The 11,823-nt window shown below is 29.3% G+C and overlaps 4 protein-coding genes and 1 non-coding gene across 5 annotated transcripts; 4 read left to right on the top strand and 1 right to left on the bottom strand. All coding sequences in view use genetic code 12, as the record gives it.

The window, feature by feature from the left end:
* Nucleotides 1–608: 608 nt before the first annotated feature.
* On the top strand, nt 609–1,977 carry RJT21DRAFT_131433 (M48 family metallopeptidase; the record flags this gene model as incomplete). Its single annotated transcript, XM_064883058.1, has 2 exons — nt 609–626; nt 679–1,977. 2 exons carry the CDS (start codon nt 609–611, stop codon nt 1,975–1,977), a joined length of 1,317 nt encoding a protein of 438 aa, XP_064736833.1.
* Nucleotides 1,978–2,592: 615 nt separating this feature from the next.
* ZCF2 (Zcf2p) lies at nt 2,593–5,438 on the top strand. The gene has a single exon (XM_064885747.1). The coding sequence runs from the start codon at nt 2,908–2,910 to the stop codon at nt 5,260–5,262; it is 2,355 nt and encodes a 784-aa protein (XP_064736832.1). The 5' UTR covers nt 2,593–2,907; the 3' UTR covers nt 5,263–5,438.
* A 130-nt stretch (nt 5,439–5,568) lies between these two features.
* On the top strand, nt 5,569–8,244 carry RJT21DRAFT_109012 (K(+)/H(+) antiporter). The gene has a single exon (XM_064879886.1). The coding sequence runs from the start codon at nt 5,727–5,729 to the stop codon at nt 8,196–8,198; it is 2,472 nt and encodes an 823-aa protein (XP_064736831.1). The 5' UTR covers nt 5,569–5,726; the 3' UTR covers nt 8,199–8,244.
* A 151-nt stretch (nt 8,245–8,395) lies between these two features.
* On the top strand, nt 8,396–8,477 carry RJT21DRAFT_t125. The gene has a single exon. It is a non-coding gene; the product is annotated as a tRNA-Leu (tRNA).
* A 1,129-nt stretch (nt 8,478–9,606) lies between these two features.
* Nucleotides 9,607–11,393, bottom strand: SSH1 (Ssh1p). The gene is made up of 2 exons (XM_064883394.1): nt 11,274–11,393; nt 9,607–11,120 (listed from the first exon to the last, which is right to left on the bottom strand). Exons 1-2 carry the CDS (start codon nt 11,281–11,283, stop codon nt 9,634–9,636), a joined length of 1,497 nt encoding a protein of 498 aa, XP_064736830.1. The 5' UTR covers nt 11,284–11,393; the 3' UTR covers nt 9,607–9,633.
* Between the last annotated feature and the right edge of the window lie 430 nt (nt 11,394–11,823).

Raw genomic sequence — 11,823 nt, 5'->3', positions numbered from 1 at the left:
CTAGGTAGAGTCAAGGATATTTGTGAGTTTATATACATTAGAGGAAAGGGTGGGAAAGATTGCAGTCAGATAGGACAGTGATCACTACAAAGGTATACAAAATGGTGATTTACAGAGCCTTATCTTTTGAGATATCCTGTACACAGGGAAACGGCTGTATATTAGATAAGTGGGGTAGAATTTTAAGTTGGAAAAACTGAAGAGCCATCTGATCAAGTGGTTGAGCATCCGTTTTGTACTTGTGATTGAATGATGTATTAAATTAAGAAGCCCTGAACTAAACTGGTATCCCTCGAATTATGCATATTCTCCTAAAAAAAACTCTTGGCAATTGTATCACCTATATACCGTAAAATGAGAACAATGACTACGTGGCCGTAAATCATAGCAGAGGCGTTAGCCATTCTTAATTATTTATCTCCCTTTTACTAACGATAATGCTCTGGACTATTCTGGAATGCGTTTTAGTTAAAAAAAAAGCGTTTTAGTAAAGCAGAGCCACAAAAATAGCGCGGGAATATTTACCTGCTTCAATCAATATGTATATATGTATATCTACCAAAGTATTTTTCTAAAAATGTTGGTTTGGGAAGTATTGCATATCAGTAATGTTATCTGTACCAAACGTATGTAAAAAACCTCTCTAACATCTATGTCGAACTATTACTGACTATTTAGTTTTTCAATTTTTCAAATTTAAACTGGAAATCATCTGCAACTGGTTTCAGATTGGGAAAATTCATTTTCGAATCTTACTTGTACGCGAGACAGTACAGAGTATTGAAGGGACTCACTAACTGGGGGTCATATCAAGATCTCGATCACGAGTATTTTGGGAATAGCCAGAAGTATTCTCAAGCAAAATTGAAATATAATTACGTTAAAGACATATTTGATTTGATAAAAGACCTATTTGTCATTAAATTCAACGTGTATGCTTTTATTTGGAAAATAAGTGGAAGAGTTTTAAAAGCTTCAAGTTTCCTACCACAGAGTGAGTTGTTTCAAACCTTGATATTTTCAGCTATAGCTAGATTATTATTGTTTGTTTATAATTTACCATTAGGATATTATTTCAATTTTGTCCTTGAAGAGAAATTTAATTTTAATAGGAGTACTATTAAGAGTTGGCTATTTTCTGATTTAGCAGGATGTCTCGTTCAGTTGATAATTGATTCAACCACAATTTCGTTATTCTTAAAAACGGTCAATTATTTTGGTAAAATTCCTATTTTGCAACTGACAATGCTTACTGCAGCAATATTTTTTACAATTTTTACAATTTATCCAACGTTTATTTTACCACTCTTTTTCAAGGCCAGCCCATTACCAGATGGTGAACTAAGAACTAGAATTGAAAAGCTTGCAGTTGAAAAAGCATTCCAAATCAAAAGAATCTCCGTGCTTGATGCTTCAACATACTCATCTCATTCGAATGCTATGGTAAGTGGTTTTCCTTGGCGAGGTGAAATTGCTTTATCTGACACATTGCTTGAGGACCTCTCAACTGATGAAGTAGTATCTGTTGTTGCCCACGAATTGGGACATTTAAAATTGTTTCACATTTTAAAGCAGATCACTTTTATAAGTAGTCTGGTGGGATTGAATTTATTTCTTTTGTCAAAGGCAATTCAAAATAAGAGTTTATATGAACAATTTGGCTTTTCTGAAAAGTTCGTAGTTATTGGATTTTTATTATTTCAAAATATTGCAATTCCACTTAATTTAATTGTCCATCTTTTCGATCACTACTACAAGCAAAAACTCGAATATGAAGCTGATTATTATTCTGCGATTGATTGTGGATTGAAAGAAGCGACATTGACAGGCTTATCCAAAATATTTAAAAATAACTTAAATTCTCTTGATTCCGACTGGTTGTTTAATCTTTATCATCGAACACACCCGAGCTCCACAGATAGATTAGAAGCAGTCAGAAAGGCTATAAGCAAATATACTTTAGATTCAACAAGATGAAGATTTATACGTTGTATACAAGAAAAAAATCCATTTCAACTTGAAATATCGTAGAAAACAATTTAGTAAAAGCCATTGGAATAATTCTTCTTATAAACTTTGCTGCGAAAATGTTTTATTGACTTATTATGAAATTAATATAAGGATGGTGCCAAAATAGAGGAATTGGAGAAAACCCTTAGCGTTAGGTAAGTGGGTAGTATGACATAGATGCCGTAATAGAGAATATACATCCAATTGGGCCTTATTAATAGGACCACATTCACTTAAGTGGGCAAATTGAAAGAGTGAAAGAGTGGAGCTCGCGTTTCCGTTGCAGTTTTCCGTTGATTGAGTATCTCTTTGTGTCACCAATTAATCTTCTGAAGTACCATTTACATGCCTAGATATATTTAATATCTTCATCCAGAGATAAGAGATGTTAAATATGATTTAATTAAACTGGCAACGTATAACCTAATCATTAGCTTCTCTATTTAATTCTTGTACTGTAGTTTTGTGTGAAACTAGTCTAAACAATTCTAGAGTTTTAATTAACTAAAAATATAGAGAATTACGTCACATATCTGAATGCTATTTCATAGATTTATGCATGTAATTTAGAATTTATTTGCTTAATAATACTTATCTATACTTTTTGGCGTGATTTAGTATGAATTTTAAACAATGATATACAAATCAAAATTAATCTAAAAAAATCGATGACGGGGTTTGACTCTTAATTCTGCACGTGATCTTTCCAAACCCCGCGGAAGATGTGGTCTTGTATAAATCCTTAATATTCGATACCCCCACCATCAACAGTTTATTTCTACTATACTGATGGGGTTAGTTTCACAACAAGTGTATTGATTACTTAATAATTCATTCCGATTAAATAGTTAAAAATCCTATTTTTTTTTAGTTGTGCCTCGGGTTTTATTAGGAGTAATGTCTATTATTATTGATACTCTGAAACTGAGTAGAAAGCATGCCAGTAGAGCATGTTTGGAATGTCGTAGAAGACATTTTAAATGTGATAGTGCAGAACCTGTTTGTGGAAGATGTAATAAAGCAGGACGAGAATGTATATATGTTGAAAGTCATAGAGGTGGTTCAAGGAAAAAGGGAGTTTCAAAGAAAGGACAAGTAACAGTATCAGAAGGTCCTGCAATTAATACAGCTGATATTGAAGAATTCCCATTCATGAAAAATGTCAAAGATCTTCATTTAATTAGGAAAAAAGAGAGTCATATACGTGATAATGGAGAAATGTTACAAGAAATATATAATTTACCTTGTGCTAAAGATAATAGTAGATGTGATGGATCCAGTTGTCCTGGAAAGAAAGCTGTTGAATATTTTAGAAAGAGAACTGAGGGTCCATTAAGTACAAAAGAACAAGAAATGATAACTAATTTAAGAAAGAAAGTAAAATTAGATAATAATATTGGTGAATTAGATTGTATATTTGCTAATAGAGAAAATGGTCATGAACCAGAATCAATAGAAGAACTTGAAAGTGTACTTAAAGTTCATTCATTAAATAATTTTATTGATACATCAACTCTTGATACAGAAGATATTCTTAAAAAATATTATGAAAAATTTCATTGGTCACATCCTTTATTACCTCCTAAGGATGAAATTAATCAATTTTTCAGTCAACTGTCAATTATTGCAGAAATACTACCTGTAATGAAAATAGTTACTGATGGATATACCAAGACTATATTTTCAAAAAAGATTGATTTAGTATCAGATAGAATAACTCAATGTATTCGAATAATTAAAGATAATGATTATAATGATATAGTATCAATTCAATGTCTAATTTTATTATCTATCATTGCTCATATATCATCAATTCATAAATTAAGTAAAACCATTCGACATTTATGCATATATTTATTAAAGAAGTTACAAATTGATTGTTTAGATAAACCAGAAAAATCTAAAGTACAAGTTCTATCACCAGCATCAGATAAAACACAATTAGCTGTATTAAATTCTACAAGATTAGAGCATTTATCAGAAATAAATATTGTTGATAATGCTCGTAGATGTTTTTGGGAATTATATTTTTTTGATGTAATAATTGGTTCAGCAGATGGTAGAACTGTTACAAAGATGGATTTATTATCTAAGAATATTTTTTATCCAACTGTTCCAAGTAGAGATACTTTTGATTATAAAACTAGAGCGGAAGCAGCAAAATTGGTAACTGAAGCAGTTAAATTAAATATAGAAGTTCTTGATAAATTACCTGTGGAGGCCACTCTAACTAGACTAAAAGCTTCAGTTTCCAATTTCTCAATGAGACTTGAAAATCCAAAGATGTTTAATTCACCTTCATTAATTCATCTGAATGGTAAAATTAATGAAGGAGTACATCAAGCCATTTTATTATTTAATTATGCAAAAATATTTGTTCATAGACCATTTTCATTTCTTTGGAAGATAAATTCACCTCAAAATCCACGATGCGGAGGAGAATCTTCTGATGAAGAAAATGGAGAACCTCCATCTCAAACTGAACTTGATTCAAGGGCGGTAATTGAGACTAGAAAAACTATTGAAGCAGCCATATCTATTGTTCAAGCACTTATTGATACAGATGCAACTAAAGTTCTAGAAAGAACTCCTCTATTCGCATGTGCATTAGCCTTAGCATCATTAATGTTTATTAGTGCCTATATTTGGGTAGAAAATACTTTAAATGGTGATGATGAAACTGTAAAACAACATTTAAGTTCAAAGGATCTTGATACTTATGCAGAGTATATTACCTTATCATTATCTGCAATTTATCCAATTTCAAATCATTGGATACTATCAGGGAAATTAGCTAGACATATAAGAGAATCCTTAGTGACTATAAGGCCACAACTATATTCCAAATTAAAGGAAAATTTACCTCATATTGATATAAAGATCGAACAACCACCACCTCCACAACCATTACAATCACAATCACGACCATTAAAGACAGTAGTTGAAGGAAAGGAATCAGCTTCTGAACCTCCGACAGTTAGTTCAGTACTGATTCAATCGTATTCTCCTGCCAGTGGACCAGTTTCAGATACATCACTTACTAATACAAGTGAATCTATTACTGAGACAATTCCATTTGATAATAAGAGAAATAATAGTATATTTGAATATAGTAGTTTATTCCAAAATAGTTTTGAAAATCAATTTGATCCCATGACATATTCCGGTCAATTATCTCCAGTATCTGATACAGGTTGTGATTGGATTGATAAAGCACTACAAGATTACTTTGAAGTGGATAGCTTTAACTAATGTAAATAGATCACGATTAACAATACAAGTATTATTATTTATTTATTTATTTATTAAAACATAATACATATAATTATATATGTAGTTGTACATTATACATATAATTATATAATTATTTTTAAATATTCGGTTAACTTCACATATAATTCTGCATAATCCGATTTGGTCCGTTGTACCGAAATTTGCGTGTTTACTATTCTTTCATAACCTCGTAATGCGCTTTTTTGTGTAGAGATCTTACTGCGACTTTGAAATAAATAAAAATAAATGGTTTTAGCAAAAATATTTTAGTATAAGCCTTAGAAAATAAATACAACCTCGAACAGCGCATTATAGTCTGTTACTAGGATTGTTACTAGGTTTTTAAGTTTTTAGATCATTTACTATTTGAAAAGAAATAAAGTAAAGTAAATAAATGTTTTACTAATTTACTAATTTACTTTATTGGTTCATAGTAGTTAATTATGGCTGTTGCAACTTCTTCAGTTGGTGGGGTTGTTGCTGGAAGCAACCCTTTAGTATATTCTGCTGGTGCTCCATATACTATCTTTTTATTTCAAGTTATATTTGTTATTTTACTTTGTCATATTGTTCATGTTCCATTGAAGAGATTACAACAACCTCGAGTAATTGCTGAAGTAATTACTGGAGTTTTATTAGGTCCATCAGTTATGGGTCATATCCCAAATTTTACAAAGAATTGTTTCCCACCTGATTCACTTCCTGGAATTGTTTTATTTGCAAATATTGGAATTATTCTTTTCTTATTTATAATTGGTTTAGAAGTTGATATTACATTTATTAGAAAAAATCTTAAAGTAGCATTAACTGTTGGATTAATTAATATGGCAGTACCTTTTGCTTTAGGTTGTGGAATTGCTAAGGGAATTTATGATACTTATGTTGAACATACTGATCAAGAACGCCCAATTAAATTTACTACTTATATGGTTTTCATTGCTGTTGCTATGTGTATTACGGCTCTTCCTGTATTAGCTCGTATTTTAACTGAACTTAATTTAATTGGTGATAGAGTTGGTACTATTGTTTTAGCTGCTGGTATTACTAATGATTTAACTGGTTGGATCTTATTAGCTTTAGTAGTTATTTTAGCAAATGCTTCTAATGGGGTAAATGCTGTCTATATTTTATTATTAACTTTAGCTTGGTTCTTATTATTATGTTATCCAATTAGATTGACTTTAAAATTCATCTTAAGAAAATTCACAAATGATTTATCTACTGGTGAACCATCTCAATTCCTGATGATGCTTATTTTAGTATTGGTATTTATTTCTGCTTTTTATACTGATGTTATTGGGGTACATCCAATTTTTGGGGCATTTATGGCAGGTGTAATTATTCCAAGAGATAATGGATATGTTATTCGTATAACTGAAAAATTAGAAGATTTAGTCCATATTGTTTTAATTCCTCTTTATTTTGCTAATGCAGGTTTAAATGTTAATTTAGGTTTATTAAATCGTGGTATTGATTGGGCTTATACTATTGGAATTATTTTACTTGCCATGGTAGGAAAAATATTTGGAGGTTTTGTTGCTGCAAAGTTTAATAAATTATTATGGAGAGAATCATTAGCTGTTGGTGCTTTAATGTCTTGTAAAGGTATTGTTGAAATTGTTGTTTTAACAACTGGTTTAAATGCTGGTATTATTTCTCAAAAAGTATTCTCAATGTTTATTGTTATGGCTCTTGTTACAACTTTTGCAACAACTCCAATGACATTATGGATTTATCCAATTTCTTATCGTGAAAAGAGAGATAGATTTATTAAGGGAGAAATCAATTGGGATGGTACACCTGTTGATAATAAAACTGATCAATCTAGTTTACTTAATGATCAACAAGCAAATTCTTTATCTCAATATACTATTAAAGGATTAGCTGATTATAAGATTAATCAATTTGTTTTATTATTAAAAAGAATTGATACTTTATCATATCTTATGACTTTTACTAAGAATTTTAATGATTCTGATATTAAAGCTATTCATTTAAGAGAATTTACTTCAAGAACATCACATTTATTAGAAGCATCAACTGGACAATATGATGAAAATAGTGAAAAAGTTATTAATGATAATGAATATACTAACTCATTTTCTATCTTATCTATTATTAAAGCATTTAGTGAAATGTCAGGAATTAATTGTTCTGCTAGATCTATATTATCAACATTTAAAAATCATGTTTTAACAATTAATGAACAAATTTCTGAAAAGTCTGATTTCTTAATTACTAGTATTAAATTAAATCAATTAACAAGAGAAAGTATTGATTATTCCTTATACAAGAAATTATTTCAAGAATGTAAATCACACTTTGGTTTATTATTAATTAATGATCTTTCTGTTGGACATGTCAATAATAATTTGAATTATTATGATGATGAAACTAAAGCAAGTATTATTGATACTGGAGATCAATTAACAGGAAAATTTAGTAGTTTAAAAGTTATTAATTTAATTTTAAGACATGATAATTTATTGAGTTCAAGTGATTTATTATCATTACATTTAATTTTTAAATTATTAAGTAATGATTCAAACCTTTCAATTATTAATGTTTATATCCAACAAGCTTCAGGTTCAAAATCAAAGGCTAATCAATTTGAACAAGAAATTACTAATTTATTTAAATCTAAAAAGGATGATATTATTGTTAATATTTCTTATATTAAAGAAATTCGTAATATTAAGGAAGATATTAAGAGATTCCATGGAGGAAGTTCATCTAATGAATTATTTGTTATCTCAAATAATGGTTCAAATTCTACTTATAATGAAATTGCAGTTGGTTCATCATCTACATCAATTGTTACTGAAGCAATGTTTGATTATGATGTCGATCAACTCTTTAATTTAAGTACAGCTGAAGGGTTTCATGTTTTGGTTGTCCAAGCTGCTATTAATTAATCTATATAGTTAAGTTATTATTGTTTTAAATAAATGAAGAACAGGTTGAAATTTGTAAACCTTTTATAAAAATCCTCTGAATAGGATGCAAAAAGATTTTTAAATTTGAATTTCCTGCATATAACGTGAATCTCCTGCATATAACGTGTTTATTATCAAATATTGACCGATATTACGTGGTCTAATTGAGTATAATTGGCTCTGTGGCCGAGTGGTTAAGGCGGCAGACTCAAGTTCTGTTATCGTTAAGATGCACGTGTTCGAACCACGTCGGAGTCATTATTTTTTTGAATTATCACTATAATGTTATTAGGAATCACATATTTGATAGGATTTAATGTTTTACATTCCATATACAAGTTATGGGAGTGCTCCTAAGCTTTGCGATCAAGGAATTTTTTTGCAATTTCTGTGGAGCGAACACTAGAAAAAGCATCTACAAACACTTACTATGTTTTGGTGACATAGGTTGTGTTTTTTTTTCCTTTGGCATAATTCTTACTCTAAGAGTTTCTCTCCCTATCGAACCACTAACGTATTGTCTATAGCTAGATTCTTTATTTAGACACTACTTACAGCATAATATATATGCAACCTGGAGAAAAAGAAAGTTTAAGGTTCATGTTTATTCTTCCCCGTATTTTTGTGTTGTGTGCAGGAAATGCGACAGAATTGTCTCCCGACTCGCATGATCAAAATATATATAAACCTCCCACTTCTCAGGTTCAGCATTCTCGGAAATTATCTTAACTACTGTGAAAGGTCCATAGAATATTGGTCGTAATTTGTGATATTTGAGAGGTTCCATATATGCACAACTGTGGACAAGTACAAGATCTTTTAAAGTTATTTGGTTGAGTTTTCGAAAGTCTATGCACAGTCTTTTGGTTCCATTAGGCTTAGGGACTAAAAACATAGGACTACTAGTACACTTAATATATATATATATTTAGGATTTTTACTAACATGTAGAGATTGTTAGTGCTTTAACAAGTGCTTCAATATTTATCTTTATATTTATAAATATACAATATTTATATTACAACTTTTATATATATGTGCGAATTACTATGTGTATTAATTTAATAATGAAAAAGTTTGACTAAAACAGAGTAAATTAGAATGAGTTGCAAATTGATATAAAACAAAAATCAATTTAATAGTTATATATATTATTAAAATGATCGAATTTAGAAAATACAAACATAATACGGACTCCAAAACCACTTTCAAATGGAAATCGAGAATTAAATTGTGGTATGAAGATAACAGTGAAATAAAATAGGGAATATAGTCTGCTTCGAACAGTCAATCTTATGGTAAAATGTTAATGATATATGTACGTGAGGTGAAGTTGGTATAACATTACTAATAATAATTTAAATTAAATTAAATTAAATTAAATTAAATTAAATTAAATTAAATTAAATTATAATTATAATCCTCCAAAGGCACCAGAGAATTGAGAGTTACCACCAGTTTGTTGATATTCAATCATGAATTCTTCTAAGATACCAAAAGCTGAACAAACACCAACAATGATTGAAACACCTTTACCTAAACCTCCAAGGATTTCTCCAGCAACTGCTAAGACACTTAATGAAAAGGCCCCAGAAACTGCTGCAACTGGAATAACTCTTGATAATTCTTTAGTTATTGAAACATCTCTCTTACCAGCAATCGAAATTCCTTGTTCTTTGAATTGCTTAGATGTATCCTTTGGAGAAGCACCTGAAATGTAACTCCATTGTTGAGCAAACCAAGTAGAAATGATGACAACAAAAGCAACGTAAATAACAGATCTAATTGGACTTAAAATTGAAGAAATGAAAGTTGAAGAATTTGAAAGATAAAATAAAACACCTGATTTTAATTGTAAATCATTTGAAAATGCTTCAATTTGATATTTTCCTAATAAAGCCACTAATTCAGAAGAAATGTTAAATTTAGTTAAGATATTAACTAAGAAATATCCAAAGATTTGAATGTTGGTAATAATTGTATATGTGAATAATAAAGGTAAGGCACCACAATATAATAATCTAATTGGATAAACATTATTCATAGCTCTAACTTTAGTAGATCTAATTGGGATTTCAATTCTAAAATTTTGTAAACCAATAACCACAAAAATACTAAGAAGGGAAATGTAAAATTGTGTTAAATTTGGGAATTGACTTCTGGTAAATGCATTAAGAATATTTTGTTTTAATACAGTTAAATCAAAAGAGAAACTTCTAATTAAATTGAATAAAGCTCCATAACTTTCTGATTTATTTGAATTAATGATTGGGAAAATTTCAAGACCAACTAAATCTCTAACAAAATTAGTGGCAGTTTGTAAAGTTAAGAAACATAAAATACCAGAACCAAAGGAATAACCTTTATCAAAGATTTCAATTAATAAAGTTGTAAAGAATGACCAACCAACAATTTGGAAAAAGATAAAAACGTACCATCCAATTGGTAATCCATCAGTTAAAGGATCATAACCTTGAATAACACTATCATAATAACCAGAATAAATTAAACCAGCAGCATAACCAATGGCTAATAAGAAACTAGTTAATTTTTGACCTGATTGAAATAATTCACGATCTTGAACTAAACCTAAATTAACATTAATTAATTTTAATCCAACAGCTAATTGCCAAATAAAAGCAGCAGTAATAGCAGGTAATAAACCTAATTCTAAAAGACTACCCTTTTCCATGGCAAAAACATTTCTATAATTAAAGAATGGATCTTCTATTTTGAATTGAGCATTTGATACTAAACCATAAATTGGTAATTGACCAAAAAGGAAAATAATACCTGAACCAACAGTAAAGACTATTCTTTCATCAAAACTGATTCTTTCATAAGGAAATTCAACTTCAGGAAGAATAGGTAAAAAGAATTTAATTAAATCAAGAAGACGAACTAAAAAAATATTATAACTAGTTAATATAAGTTCTCTTTAAATAGATCTTACCATTTTAAAATAGATCTTTCGCAGATTAAAGTTACTTTGATCAATTAAATGGTAACAAGTAATGATTTAAATCATTATTTAATTTTTAATATTATACATACAGCCACTCATATTTAATGTTAATTCTTTCTTTTCAAAACGACAATGTCAACCAGATATGACAGACAAACAGAAAGACAGACAGACAGATTATGACTAAAGCTTCTAATCAATATATCAACGGATTTCGCCAAAATGGTTCCAATTTTTCAAGGAAGATTTTTTTCGACCTCACACACTTTTTTGCCTTAGCTATCGTCGTCCAAATTAAGCATTAATCTGTTAGAGGTTTAATTTTTGCCAGCAAGTCACGTGCAAAATCTTATATCACTAACATTAATTTTAGTGGTAGTACTTTTACTATTATTATAATAGATATGTATTGAAAATTACAAAACTTATAATGACAAACAGTCAATAAACAATCAATAATGTATAAAAATAAAACAGTAACTATATAATGTATAATTAATAAAAAAGTGAATGAACAAAAGCCAAGCCCAAGAAAATTGTGCCCTATAAACCAAACCAAAATTATAAACCCTTTAACTAATACGAACACAAGCAAAAGTGCAGTATAAGTAAAAGTACATGACAAAAAAGTGTAACAGT

The sequence above is a fragment of the Scheffersomyces amazonensis genome (assembly GCF_036850825.1).
Source record: "Scheffersomyces amazonensis strain UFMG-HMD-26.3 chromosome Unknown RJT21scaffold_6, whole genome shotgun sequence".
In the NCBI taxonomy this organism is placed as follows: domain Eukaryota; kingdom Fungi; phylum Ascomycota; class Pichiomycetes; order Serinales; family Debaryomycetaceae; genus Scheffersomyces; species Scheffersomyces amazonensis.
This window is presented reverse-complemented; position numbering and strand designations above follow the sequence as displayed.